This window comes from Babylonia areolata, chromosome 29 (genome assembly GCF_041734735.1).
Source record: "Babylonia areolata isolate BAREFJ2019XMU chromosome 29, ASM4173473v1, whole genome shotgun sequence".
NCBI classification, from domain to species: Eukaryota; Metazoa; Mollusca; class Gastropoda; order Neogastropoda; family Buccinidae; genus Babylonia; species Babylonia areolata.
The window spans coordinates 25,691,921-25,705,764 of NC_134904.1; the positions used below are offsets into that span (position 1 = coordinate 25,691,921).

Sequence of the window (13,844 nt, forward strand, 5' to 3'; positions counted from 1 at the left end):
ATCTTTTGTATTTTTCTTGTTCTTTATTTTCATTGCCAGGCAATCTTAAATTTAGTTCATGTATGTAATGATCTTTTTTTTAAACAGCGTGTAGGTCAGTTACTGCCTAAATAGTTTTAATTTTAGGCTCTGGCAGTATAAAAATGTTAATAAATCATCATCGCTTCCAGATGTGATCTGCCCACCTTTTAGGGAGTGACACTGAAGTAAAGATAAGCTGTTATGAAATCTGTCTCCATTCAATGAATCACAGAAAATGTTTGTTGTTAGTTCAGTGACAGACTTCAAATTGTATTAAAAAAAAATAAAAAAAATAAAAAATAATAATGAAACAGGAACAGTGAGGGGGCAGTGAGGAGAGTACTTATGTATATCCAACCAAATCATATTTTGCTCACAGTCAGTAAAAAGAGAGTTTGTTAAAACAAAAATTGTGTGTTGGAATGGGAAAGATTCCAACAAAAGCATCAATTAGCATTTCATTTCATTGTTTACAATAATAATATGGATTTATCAAAGTTTCAAGATTTTCTGGCTTGATCATGACAAAAACTCCAAAACTTGTCCAGCACTCCAAACAAAAACTGATTTTCTTTTAAAACAGCAATTGACTTAGTGCAATCAGTTAATGTGTAAACTGTGCAATTTGCTCCAAATGATATTTTTGCTCACCATCAAAAAGTGTGCGCTGGAATTTGAAAATACAGCTGAACACTAACCACATCAGGTCATTTTCACTGGTTTTCGAGGTGTGTTCAAAAAGTATCCGACCTTTGTTCATAAAAACTACTTGTATCCAGATACAACAAACTTACACTAATCTCCTTCAAAGTAGTCCCCTTGGGCTGCCACACACTTCTCCCAACTGTTCTGCCACTGTTGGAAGCAGCGCTGGAACACCTCTTTTGGGATGGTGTGCAGCTGGTCCGTTGCATTTTGCATGATGTCTTCTCTGGACTGAAATCTGGTCCCTTTCAGGAGCATATTTAGCTGTGGGAACAGCCAGAAGTCACACGGAGCCATGTTGGGAGAGTAGGGAGCCTGACAAAGCACAGGTGTGTTGTGTGTGGCCAGGAAACTCTGTATCAAATGTGAAGAATGGGTGGGTGCGTTATCGTGATGGAGCTGCCAATTGCCCGCTGCCCACCGTTTGCGTCGCACAGCATCACAAAGGTGATGCAGAACCTCTTGGTAATACTCCTTGGTGATGGTTGTGCTGTGTGGTGTGTACTCGTGATGAACCATGCCACTAGAGTCGAAGAAGACGGTCAGCATGACTCTGACATTGCTGCGGACCTGCCTTGCTTTTTTTTACCTCAGGAATGTTGGATGCTTCCATTGTGATGACTGCAACTTGGTTTCTGGGTTGTACCCATAAACCCAGGACTCACTGCCTGTGATCACTGTGTTGAGGAAGTTGGGATCGCTGTTCACAGTCTCCAGAATGTCCTGTGCAATCTCCAAACGGAATTGCTTCTGCTCAATCATTAGCGGCTTTGGTACGAACTTCGCTGAGATTCTCCTCAAGCCCAAATCCTACTGCATAATGGAATGAATGGATCCAATACTGATGCCCACCTCGTCTGCAAATTCTCTGATCGTGATTCGATGATCCTGCATCACGAGGTCCTCGACTGGTCAATGAAGATCTCATTTCGGGATGCTGAGGGCATACCAGAACGTGCTTCACTCTCCACTGATGTGCAGCCATCTTTGAAGCAGTTGTACCACTCCTTTATCTGTGTGGTGCCGATTGCTTTGTCCCCGAAGGCCTGTTGAATCTTGCGGACCGTTTCCACTTGGGAATCACCAAGCTAGACACAAAATTTGATGCAGTAGCGTTGTTCAAGTTTTTCAGTCATTTTGTCAAAAACAAAAATCCAACGGCGATCACTTACACTTCCTCACTCGTCAGCGGTCTGCCGTCAACTGACAGCTTCTGCAGGCAGGAAAAATTTTACGCATGCGCATTAGGGTCGCCTACATGCGTGCACCAAATCACGCCTCCCTAGCTTCATTTGTTTACGCATGAAAAATTAACCCTTTCGCTGCCAGGAAAATAAGATTTAAGTGAAATCTATTTGCCAGGGTTTTTTCACAAAAAACGGGTATAAATTTTCCAAAAATTCTGTGCTCTTTGTTATTGGAGAAAGACCCATAAAAGTATATATTTTCTGAAAGGTAAATGAATAAAGAATACAAAACTGATGTTTTCCCATTTTATGTATTTTTAGTGACATGCTGTTGCTTTGAAATCAGTGTTTTGTTTTTTGTCACATTTTCAACTTGTTCATTACAAACATTAGTCTGGTAATTTGCACAAAAATATCATTTTCTAGACAAATGGATATCTGCACACACAAAATCATACTAGAAAAACCACAATATAAAAAAAACTGAAAAAGAAATAGATGCATTGTGACTTCTGCAAGAGATAATATGGATGTGAGGCCACGCCCCCTCAGTCTCCACCCCCCTCCTCTTCACCGGTCTCACACCGTCACTTCATCCAGTTATCATCAGACCGCGTTGGCTGAGTGCCAAGAAAATAGCTCATACGGTGTCCTGCTAAAAATATCGGTGACCTGTCGTCTGCTAGAGTTGAACAGCTGGCATCACTCACTGATAGTTGTATCTTGGCCACTCTCTTGATTGCTCCCTTTATTTTCTATCAAATCATCCTATAAATGTTCACCACTGTCTTCTCCTTTGAATCTATGCTCCAATTCTTTCTGAGCATCAGCTAAAGAAAGTAATCTTGGTTGATTTAGTTCGCCATCAGCGCATGTCTTGAGCACGGAGTCAGTCCGACATTTTGTTGAGCGAGCGAGGAGAGGAGCCAGGCAAAGACTGCGGCCAGTAACCCAACCAAAACGTTCAAATAAAGGACTGCCTTATGACGCAGATGGTGTTTCTAGCTATGAATAGAATCCAGAAAGATTCCCCAAGCTAAAGCTACCAGCATTTTTGTCAAGGAACTGAATGCAAAGCAGGGAAAAGTCAGAATATTTCGATGACGAGTTATCTCGTCATTGTGGCAGCGAAGCATACATGCTTGCCATGACGAGTTATCTCGTCATGCAGGCAGCCTAGGGGTTAAGGTCGGATACTTTTTGAACACACCTTGTACTTATAACTTACCATTAAACATCTGTATCTGTTGAGCTTTTAACCTGCTTTCTTTTTTCTCCAAGAGTTTACCGCTTGGATATATTGTAACAAAAATAGCAATAGCATGGTGAATGATTCTCACAGAAAAACAACAACTCTAAATCATGTTCGGCAAGTTCATTTTTGCTTTCTTTATAACACTGGTGTTTTCTGTGTGTGTACGCACATGCATAAGCCCGCTGAGTGATGCTTAATGTTGTGTCACTGAGTGTACATGCACGCACGCATGCAAGTGTGTGAAGAGTGGGGCCTGAGTACACTCCTCTGTCAGCTGAGAGTTGGACCTGTCTGTGGACTGCTAATTTTTGCATGTGTGTTGTGCATCTCTCTGTGTGTGTGTGTTTGTGTGTGTGCATCTATGTGTTTGTGTGTGTGCATTTGCACACCTGTGTTATTTTGTGCACATGTGTGGGTCCACAAGGGCTACCTGAGCATGGCCCATTTTTTTTAAACAAATTGTTTAAATACCATCTACTTTTCTTTCCATTCACTATATTTCAATATATTTACTTATTTGTTTATTTTGTCTGGTTATTTTATTTTATGTATATGATTATGATTTACACAAACTAAAGATAGGCTCTCAAGGCCTGACCAGTGATCTGGGTTATGCGAAGGTCAGGCATCTCATCCTTTTGTTTTTTTCCCCCTAGTAAATGTGTAGTATATGTGGATCTGTCCGCATGTTGTGACATCTCATTGAAGGTGAAACTGAAACTGCAATGAACATGTCAGTGGTGTAGTTAACGTCATTTTGCATGGTCTGTCCACAGTTTTCTTTTTTCTTTTAACTGCAACAAGAAATGTCAAGCAGGTCCTGAGGTGAAATGAAATAAGATGCTCACAATCCATAAATATTGTTAAATCCACAAGATGTACACACTTACAACTGAATTTTTTTTTCTTTTCTTTTTTCTATTTTTCAGCCAAATCTGGTGTTAGCAAACTTTACAGAGAAACAGAATTTGTTCAAGTTTAGCACAGACACACTCACACATACAAGCATATATAAACAGACACCCAAAAGAAGGTTATTACATGGACTCACTCTGTTTACACACATGAGCCAAAAGAAAAGTGGAAGACTGCACAACTGACCTGTGATTCATCCAGTGGGGAATGTTGTAGTCATCACCAACCTCTACAGAGCTCTTTACATTCCTGCTGTGGAACTGTCACAACAAAACAACAGTTCAAGACCCTCTGGCAGGTGTGATCACTGTACACTGATCATTAACTTAGTCAGGATCAAGCCTGAATGTGTGTGCATAGTGTACATGTATACACCCATGCTTGATTCTGACCAAATAAGACACCTGCTGTATTATTCTGCATAATGTTCATTCTTTAATTTACATCTTTTCACTTTAGAGTGATATTGGAAGTGACATATGAGTGGTTAAAGGGGGAAATACTAAGAAAGGATGAACTAGAACAATGGACTCCTGAACAATCCATAAATATCTGTGTAACAGCAATCAACAATATGAACAACAATGGGGGGGTGGGGGGGGGGGAATATATATAATATGGTTTGTGTTATCTGTCTACCACATACACAATAAACATTTTTGCTAAATTTTGTTTAAAAGCATTAAGTCTTATGCAAGACACCAGAGAGGTTATCAGTATATGATATTCAGACAAAGGTTTACATATCAAGTATAATATTAATTTTACATTCAGAAGTTACAAGAATATACTGTTCTGAATATCAATCATTCCACATCAAGAATTATATTGGTAGAAAAATAAATATTCATTCAAACATTATTCTTTGTGATACTATGATGCACAATTTACAATGAAATTGTATTAATGGCAGAATCTAATATCTGTTCACACATCAATTTTGGGCTCACGTCAAATCTTAAGCAGAAAAATGGGTATTCATTCACATATTAATTTTAATGCTTTGTTTAATGTAACATATCAACAATCATTCATTCATACCTTGATTCTATATGATACAGATCTTAATCTTGAATAATATGTATGTATGAATGGTGCCCATTTCTGCACATATTTGTTATATTCCATATATATTTTTAAAACATACTTCTCAATTTCATATGCCTTTTTAAGATCTTTTATGAACATTTGTATTGTTGGATTTATTTTACTGATTCTACATTTGTATGTAAAGACACATGGCTGAGATCAAGTCTATCACAGTTTGGACATTTTTTTTTCAAGTTTTGTACAAACTCTGTAAAAACACTTGTACATGATTATTAATTAAAAATCTTCCATTTTCATTGCAAGGCCTTCTACATAATAAACATTTTTTTTCTAACCCAGTCTCCAAAATACAAAACTTTGCCACCAATCTTAAATTTGTTATTAAAAAACAGTGGTTCCATCAAAATGTCTTGTTCCTCATGAACATCCATGGTGTAAAAAATTCTGAATAACTGCAAAATTCCTCTTTCCAAAAAGGGTTTTACAATAGCCCTCACACTTTTAAGTGCTATTGGGCCATATTCCTGTGATATTCCAACCTCTGGTCATTCTTACTAATATATTTTTCCATTTAGGACTAAATGACTGATTCCAGCATTTTTTCAGTAATATGAGTTTCAGGGATTTTAGAAACGATGGAATGTATGGAATATTTACACCTCCATTTTGAATACTACGCACTGCTATTGAACTTTTAACTTTAATCTCTTTTTTTGTCGTATACAAAATCAAAACACATCCTTTGCAATTTTTAATACAGTCATCTGGTGAGTTTGGAAGCATAATCCATAAGGATTGAAGAATAGCTACTCTTCCTAGTGCTGTCACAGATCGTTTCATCCATACATTAATAGCTTTTTCGTCTTGTTGAATTTGTCTGTTATATCTTATTCTGCCTTTTTACGTAGGTCATTAGTCAACCACAGCCCTAAGGTCCCGGGTTCGAATCTCGGTGATGGCATCTGGTGGATAAAGGGTAGAGATCTCCCAGGTCAACCATATGTGCAGACCTGCTAGTGCCTGAACCCCCTTTGTGTGTATACGCATGTAGATCAATATGCACATCTAAGATCCTGTAATCCATGTCAGCTTTCAGTGGGTTATGGAAACAAGAACATACCCAGCATGCACACCCCAAAAACTGAGTATGGCTGCCTACATGGCGGGGTAAATAAACAAAACGGTCAAATGTTACATGTCTGTCTGAGTGCGTGCCTGAAATCTGACTGACACAGGAAACGAATGATGAGTGCCCAACAGCAGCTATCAGTCAGCTCTACCCTGGCAGGCAGCCTATTGTGCAAATGACCCCATGTTTGTAAAGCACTTAGAGCTTGGTCTCTGACCGAGGATAAGTGCTATATAATCATCCCTATCATTCATTCATAATCATTCATATATATATATACATATATATATGTGTGTGTGTGTGTGTGTGTGTGTGTGTGTGTGTGTATGTGTGTAAATGGATTTGTGAATGTTTTCCATTCCTACACACCCCACCAACACCCTATTTAGATAATTTGAAACTAAGTTTATCTTTAAAGGTAGATTCTTCTATAAACCAATATATTTGTCCCAATGTTCATGTTTTTACTGTTAGTATGAAAATACAATGAACTTAATTTATCATGATAGTGATTATGCGATATTCTTATTTCTCTTCCTCGAAAATCCTTTCCCCCACCACCTCCCTCACCATGGTCATGTGAGTGAGTGGTTTTTGCAATGTATTCTCATGATGAAATGACTATCATTTTCATTTGATCATTTCTTAAAATAGCTTTAAACTATTCATCCCTTTTAAGATTATGACAAGCCTGAAAGAAAATTTCTGTACACTATGTGTTTCATACATTCACTGACTGAATGATAATTGTAAATCGTTTAGAGCAAAGTCATTTGATAAAGCACAAAATAAATCAATCTATTAAAATGATTATTTGTTTGTAACTCTACACATTCTTCCACATTTTTGCTAAAAGTCCAGATTGCACAGGGCCATATAGCTCCAAACTCTTTGACACATACTTGCTGTGTCATCTTGTGTTGCTATGGTAATAGCTGACCTTGAAAAGTGGCACAGCGTGAAGTGGCTGTTCCCCCATACAAACCAGGTCACTGCCCACACCTGTTTCAGTCAGAATCACAATCAATTTTAACGTCAAATAAACCTTAAAGGTATATAAGACACGCTTGCAAAGTTACATATACCACACACAAAAAGTTAGACAATGAAATACAGAACAAGAGATTGTTTTTGACAGCAGTTATTGATACATCTTCCAAACATTCCCACAAATTTGTCTTCCATTATCAGCTGACTGGGTTTGATGATATTTAGAAGGTACTTTTGAATTTTGTGTATGAATTCTGCTCTAATTTCTTTGTATAATTCATAGTCATCTAAGAAATGATACTCATCCTCAATTGTCTGACATTGTAAAAATAGTCCCATTTCTTTTGGGATGTTAAATATCTACCTCTTTCTATTGCTATATCATGACACAATATTCTTAATTAGCATAATGATTGTTTTTGATGATAATTAAGATATTCTTCAAGTAAAAAAGGTTTGGTTCTGTAATCACGAGTAATTGACTCACTTGTGTAAACAAAGTGAGTCTGTTATAACCTGGTGTTCGGTGGTCTCTGTGTGTGTGTGTGTGTGTGTGTCTGTGTCTGTGTGTGTATATATGTCTGTGTGACCGTGGTAAACTTTAACACTGCCATTTTCTCTGGAAATACTTTGACTGCCAATACCAAATTTGGCTTAAACATTGCAGGAAAAAAATCTTCTCCATCATACCAATAACAGCTTGTAAGTCTCCTGAATTATGGTGTATTTCCGGATCATGAACGGTTTATTTTGATGAGGCTGATCCGGATTAAAAAAACGCCATTACCTTAACCCAGTTGCCAGAATGCTTGATAAGAAGAAGACAGGACCTCGTTTTCTTTGTTTGCAATTACAATAAAAGAAATACAAATTCTGGACAGAACACATACAGTTACACTATACCATCATATCATACTGCATATGAATATTCTAAATCGAAACTGAATCAACTGGAATGAACATAAAAGAAAAACTGAATCGAACGTTTCTTCGGTCACTAAGCCTGTAGTTTGACTGGTTTGTTCAGATCAATAGATGTCGGCATCTTCTTTACGGCCGAATTAAAAGAATTTCTTAAATAATCAAACTATGTCAAGAAAACATGACTTAAATGCTGTTATTACCTCAAATATAATAATGTTTATATCGCATTAAAAAAAGGCCCATAGCTTTAAATATTAAATATGGTCAAATGACGTCAGCGGTGGCGTTGTGTTGGGAATCAGACTGCTTATTTCCGAACAGAACATTTGTGATCCTGCTAACTGGCAGACTTTTTATTTTTTAATTTTTTTTTATTTAAAAAAAACCAACTATTTTCTAAAGCTTACTGATATATAATACAGGACCCAATCTAACGATTTCTCCCTTTTAATCATGATTCCTTTACTGGATACAGCGCGTGTAGCAACTAAGTCTTGAAAGCCTTGCCTCTCTTGTTTTATTATAAAATAATAATTCTTAATCATTTTCAGATTTGTTTCTCTTTCAGTATAAAATATATCCATATTCTAGTTTATTCATTATAATGTGATTAAGTCTGAGAATACTGAATGTGGACTGGTTATTCCAAACATGTCCTGAACCAATATTTTGTAATATAATTCTAACAAAGTTAATCCATGTTCGCTGTTTTGTTTCCTCTGTAAGCATGTCATCATACACATTTTTGATGCACAAATTTGCTCGTGCCTGTGTTATGTGAAACCAAAATTTCATTATTTGACTAATCACTTTTAAAGTTAAGGGGTATTTACCTACTTCACCGAGTATTGCTCAATTTGTAGCTTTTTTTGTGGACTTTCAGTGTTTGTTTAAAAAAGCTTAAATGAACATGCTCATGTGGAAATTTGTCTCATGAGACAATGGTTATACAGGTAAAGGTATCATCTGCTTTTTCACAAGTAGGGAACCATATTTCTGCCCCATACGTTAGTACAGGTGAAACAAAACTATTAAATAATTTTGATATTATATGCATGCGTATGTTTTCATTCTTGAAAGTTCTTTTAAGAATATGAGATGCTTTATTCCTTTTTTTCTGCCAGGTGTTCTGTAGCCTTTTCAAATTCGCCTGATTCATGGAATATTATTTCCAGACATTTATGCTTTTCAGTTGTTTCTATCACTTCTGTTCCACGTTTAAATTATTTAAAATTTAAAATATTTGAGCTCATATTTCTGATCTCAAAAATATTACTACTTTTGTTTTGTCTCTATTGATTTGACCACCCCATTGTTTACAATATAAGTGTAACCTAGTTTAGAATTACCTGTAGGCCATGTTTATTTTTGAAAGTAGTACAAAGTCATCAGCATATAAAAGACAAGAGATACTTTAATTTTGAGACAGACTAACTGTTGGTGAATTGATATCTGGAAGCCAATTAACAATATCATTTCTAAATATACAGAATAATGTGGGACTCAGTGTATTTCCCGAAGTACACCTCTTCGAATTTGCAGGGGTGAATCCGACATTTGTTTGTGTATACTTTTTATAAAATTGAAGCACATACCTCATATACATATCAACCAATATAAACACATTATCCACCATACTTCAGTATAAAAAAAAGAAGATAGAAAATGGAAAAAGAAAGGAGTATGGCGAAAACAGGGAGGAGGAAATTCCAAAATTTATTCTTGTTTTCATATGTTTACATGTCCTTAACCTGCAACATGCTTGTTTTGATCTGTATCCTTTTCCTTTACTCTGTGTGTGTGTGTGTGTGTGTGTGTGTGTGTGTCTGTGTGTGTCTGTGTCTTTCTGTGTCTGTGAGTGTGTGTGCACATGTGCATGTACGTGTGTGTGTCGGTTCATAAGATTGAATGCATCTTTTATATTGTTGTTATGTATATTTTGAAAATGCATAGTATCAAGGTGTGTGGTCATGTGTGAAGGATAGAACGAGATGGTTTACTAGTTAAAAAAAGAAAAAAAGAAAAAAAAGGAAGAGGCTGGTAGAAGGAGAGGCTTGAGTTTAAGAAATAGAATGTGTATATGTAAGATATACGTATGTTCCAGTCTACTGTCAATCTAGAGTAATCAAGTTATCTCGTTTGTGTATAACTCCTGCTTCTCCCTGCCTCATATTGGTACGACATGCTGTAGTGTCATACTGCTGCATAGTCAGGATGCACATGTTTATTGCAAAATTACTGAAATGTTTATGTATGTGTCTTTGGTTGTCTTTGCATAAATAATGTAACTATGCATTCTTAGTGCAACCAATACTTCTCTTTTTTTTTAACCACAGAATGTTTGCACAACCACAGTACAGCGTTCTATGTGAGCATACCACAATCAATGGTTCTCTGTTTGGTTATGAACGTCAGCTCTCGGTCCACTTCAAACACCCCTGGGCCTGGTGTGATCACAACCGATACCTTCCCCGTACGGTCAAAGTTGCGGTCTATGTAGTAATTCTCAAACACTGGAACACAAATAGTCACACAAAGCAACTCTGAGTGTTCACAATTCTTCAATCTTGCTTTGTCACAAACATTCTGAAGAACCATAATAAAATCTGGAACAATCACTAAATCACCTTGCCTGCATGCACTGTGATTTAATTCTTGCTTCACCAAAGAATGAAACAGATATATGTGTACTATATGCAGGTGGCGGCAGTGAAAATTTAAATATTCAGTACAATGACTGAAATGTGATTTTTGGCAAACAACATGACAATATAAGAAAAACAAAAAAAAAGTAAGTGAATATCTTGATTGGTTCTGAAGATATTCCATTTTAAAGATGTGACGATGTGTACATGCTGTTAGTACTTAATATTTTCACATTTATATTATACTGTCCATGAGGGTACTGTAATGAAAACTCATATACTTTTAAAAACCATATGATAATGGCATATTGCACAAGAAAACACTAACACTTCAGCAGCAAAGAAACTGGAAAATATGTCTGTCAAAGTAGGAGGAAATAGAAAATCTGCACAGAATAGCAACTTTGAAGGTCTACAGCACTGAAACGAATAGACAGTTGCATTTCATAATAAAATATCTTGCAGAATACATCACAGAAAGTGCACTGAATTTTTTTCAGACAGGATAGTTGACTGAATTTTAAGTATCAAGTCTCAAACTTTGAAAAATCTTCAATTTGACCAGCGGAAAAAAGACTGTTTATTGGGGTAGCATGCTGCAAAGATGAATATTTCAGTAACTGTCACAAGTAGGACCATGAAATTTTGTGAGTGTATTAAGTGAAATGCCAGCTTTCAAAATAAATTAAAATCAACCTTAAAACTTCCTCTAAAGTTGGCAGAAAAGGAATGATACCTGATTTTCTCATTAAAAAAGGGTGCATGCTGTGGATGAGACTTCTTCAAAATTTTTGTTTTTGAAAAAAATATTGAAGTTACAGCCACAATAAGTTACCAGTGGTCTAGGCTGATCATCTTCTGCAAAATTACTACAAATTTATAAACGAATGCAACTTAAGAGCATTATACAGAATGGGTAGGTTGATGGGGCATTCCACAACAAAGGTTCCCAGGAGGGAGCAAATATTACTTAAGTTGCTAGCAAAAATGACAGATATATGAATCTGTTTTCTTTCAGCTCTCTAGCTTTTTCTTCCATCCATGAACCCAGTCATGCATTTCATTGTAGAAGAAACACAATAAATAAGAAATAAAAGGTGGATGATGCATCTTTATTTCTTCACAAAATGGCATTCACAAGAGAAAATGCACACCAAAAAATCTCTCATTTTTTGGCACTCATAGGTTTCCTGGCATCAGCAATAACATGCTGCTCGCTACCTGAGCTGTTCATACTGGCCTTTTTGGATCATGGAATAGGTCTTGCAAACCCTGCCATGAGCAGCTGTTTCTGCAACATGTTAGATACACAGATCAGCTCATAAGAAAGAACAAATGTTATGTTCAATTTAAAACTTAAAACCAAAAACAGAGCTCTCAGTTTAATATATGTTTAGTCTTTTGTCAGTTTCTGAGTGTTTTGAGTGGGAGGAAAACACTGTGATAACAGAATTATAAAATAGCATACTAACAGGTAAGTATTAATTCAACAGCAACACAAAATTCACTGCACTGAACTATATGGCCGCATTTACCTTTCACACAATAACTCAGATTGCAGCAACAACTTATGCTTTGACAACTGAGGCTGAATTTGGGGGAGTCTGTCCTTTCCAGTTGCTGGCAAGAGCTTTGCCATCTACATGTACTGTTCATCTTATGGATGTCTCTGTTGCATGCGATTATTTACTCAGATATTTCCACTTCAGGGTGCTACATTTCATGACTGAGATGAAAGTATTACTTAATGTCTTATGTATATATGATTACTTAATATTGAATATTTTATTGTTAATATTCACATCATACTTAGTATCTTATTCTTTGATATATATTTTGTGTACTCACCTTTATTTGTGTGTGTATGTGAGAATGCATGTCTTATATATATATATATATCAAAGTGAATATTTCATTCATGGTATTTTGCATTTTATCATTTCATGAAATATGTGTTTACTTCCCTTTGTTTTGTTTCATGCAGTCTAGATGCACAGCATATCATGGGTTACATACCCCCCCCCTCCACCCACCCCCCAACACACACACAATTATACTCTCTTAATGGCTGGATTCCTGATAGTGTTAAAAAGTTTGACTGAACCTGATGTACAACTTTGGCTATGGGTGTTATTGTACTGATTTTCTTTTTACTAATTTTAGTTTGTTAAAAATTGGTGTTAAATTTTTGAAGAAACAGGATGTTGACTGCACTGTTCAAATTAATCATATATCTTTTCATATTACACTTTTTTCATACTCAGACATACACATACTCACAAGCATACATGTGCAAATGCAAACTTGCTCGCTCTCTCTCTCTCTCTGTCTCATACACACACACACACACACTCCACTGACAGGAAAGAAATGGGGAAGGGGGGTGACTGGAGGGAGGAGGTGGTGGGTTATATCACTGTCAGCAGTCAGGGCCCCAGCAAGTGGTCAGTGATTTGGCTCAATGCCAAGGTTGCCACAACCATTGACAACCCCCTCCCCTCTCCTTAGGCCCGTCGCCCACGGGGCGTCAGCGACAGCCGTGCATCAGTTTTTGATGCCTCGCTACACTGTCGCGCCGACGCCTGTAATTGTAGCGAGGCGTGTCGCTCGCACACGCGTGACATATCTCCCCAGGCATCACGCTTCACGCTCCATATTTGGAAAGTCACGTGCTGTCAGAGTCGCACTGACGATAATTTATTGTTGATACTGAAGAGGAAATTATGGTTGACTGTTGCCATGAAAATACCCCCCACTTTTTCCGAGCAAGAAAACAAAAAACTTCGTTTTTTGTTGTTGTTTTTGATGATGTTGTTGTTATTTTTTTTTTACATTTGAAATGGGCTAATATTTAGATATAACATGTTTTTGCTGTTTTATACTGTTTGTTTCTTTATTTTCTTTTGACGTTTTTTCAAACACATCACCACGTTTCCTTGAATTTATTCATCGCACACCCTGTCCAGTATATCTGTTTATTAGTTATTATTCAGTCACTTTTCCATGCATGATATTGATATTCA

General features: G+C 36.7%; 1 protein-coding gene across 1 annotated transcript in view; it reads right to left on the reverse strand.

The window, feature by feature from the left end:
- Nucleotides 1–13,844, reverse strand: part of LOC143274624 (GATOR1 complex protein DEPDC5-like) — a 200,464-nt gene that overhangs the window by 134,391 nt on the left and 52,229 nt on the right. The window contains exons 11-13 of the mRNA XM_076578494.1: nucleotides 10,555–10,689; nucleotides 7,203–7,264; nucleotides 4,270–4,343 (exon numbers count right to left, since the gene is read on the reverse strand). Coding sequence (XP_076434609.1) covers nucleotides 4,270–4,343; nucleotides 7,203–7,264; nucleotides 10,555–10,689 — 271 coding nt within the window. The remainder of the gene's footprint in view (nucleotides 1–4,269; nucleotides 4,344–7,202; nucleotides 7,265–10,554; nucleotides 10,690–13,844) is intronic.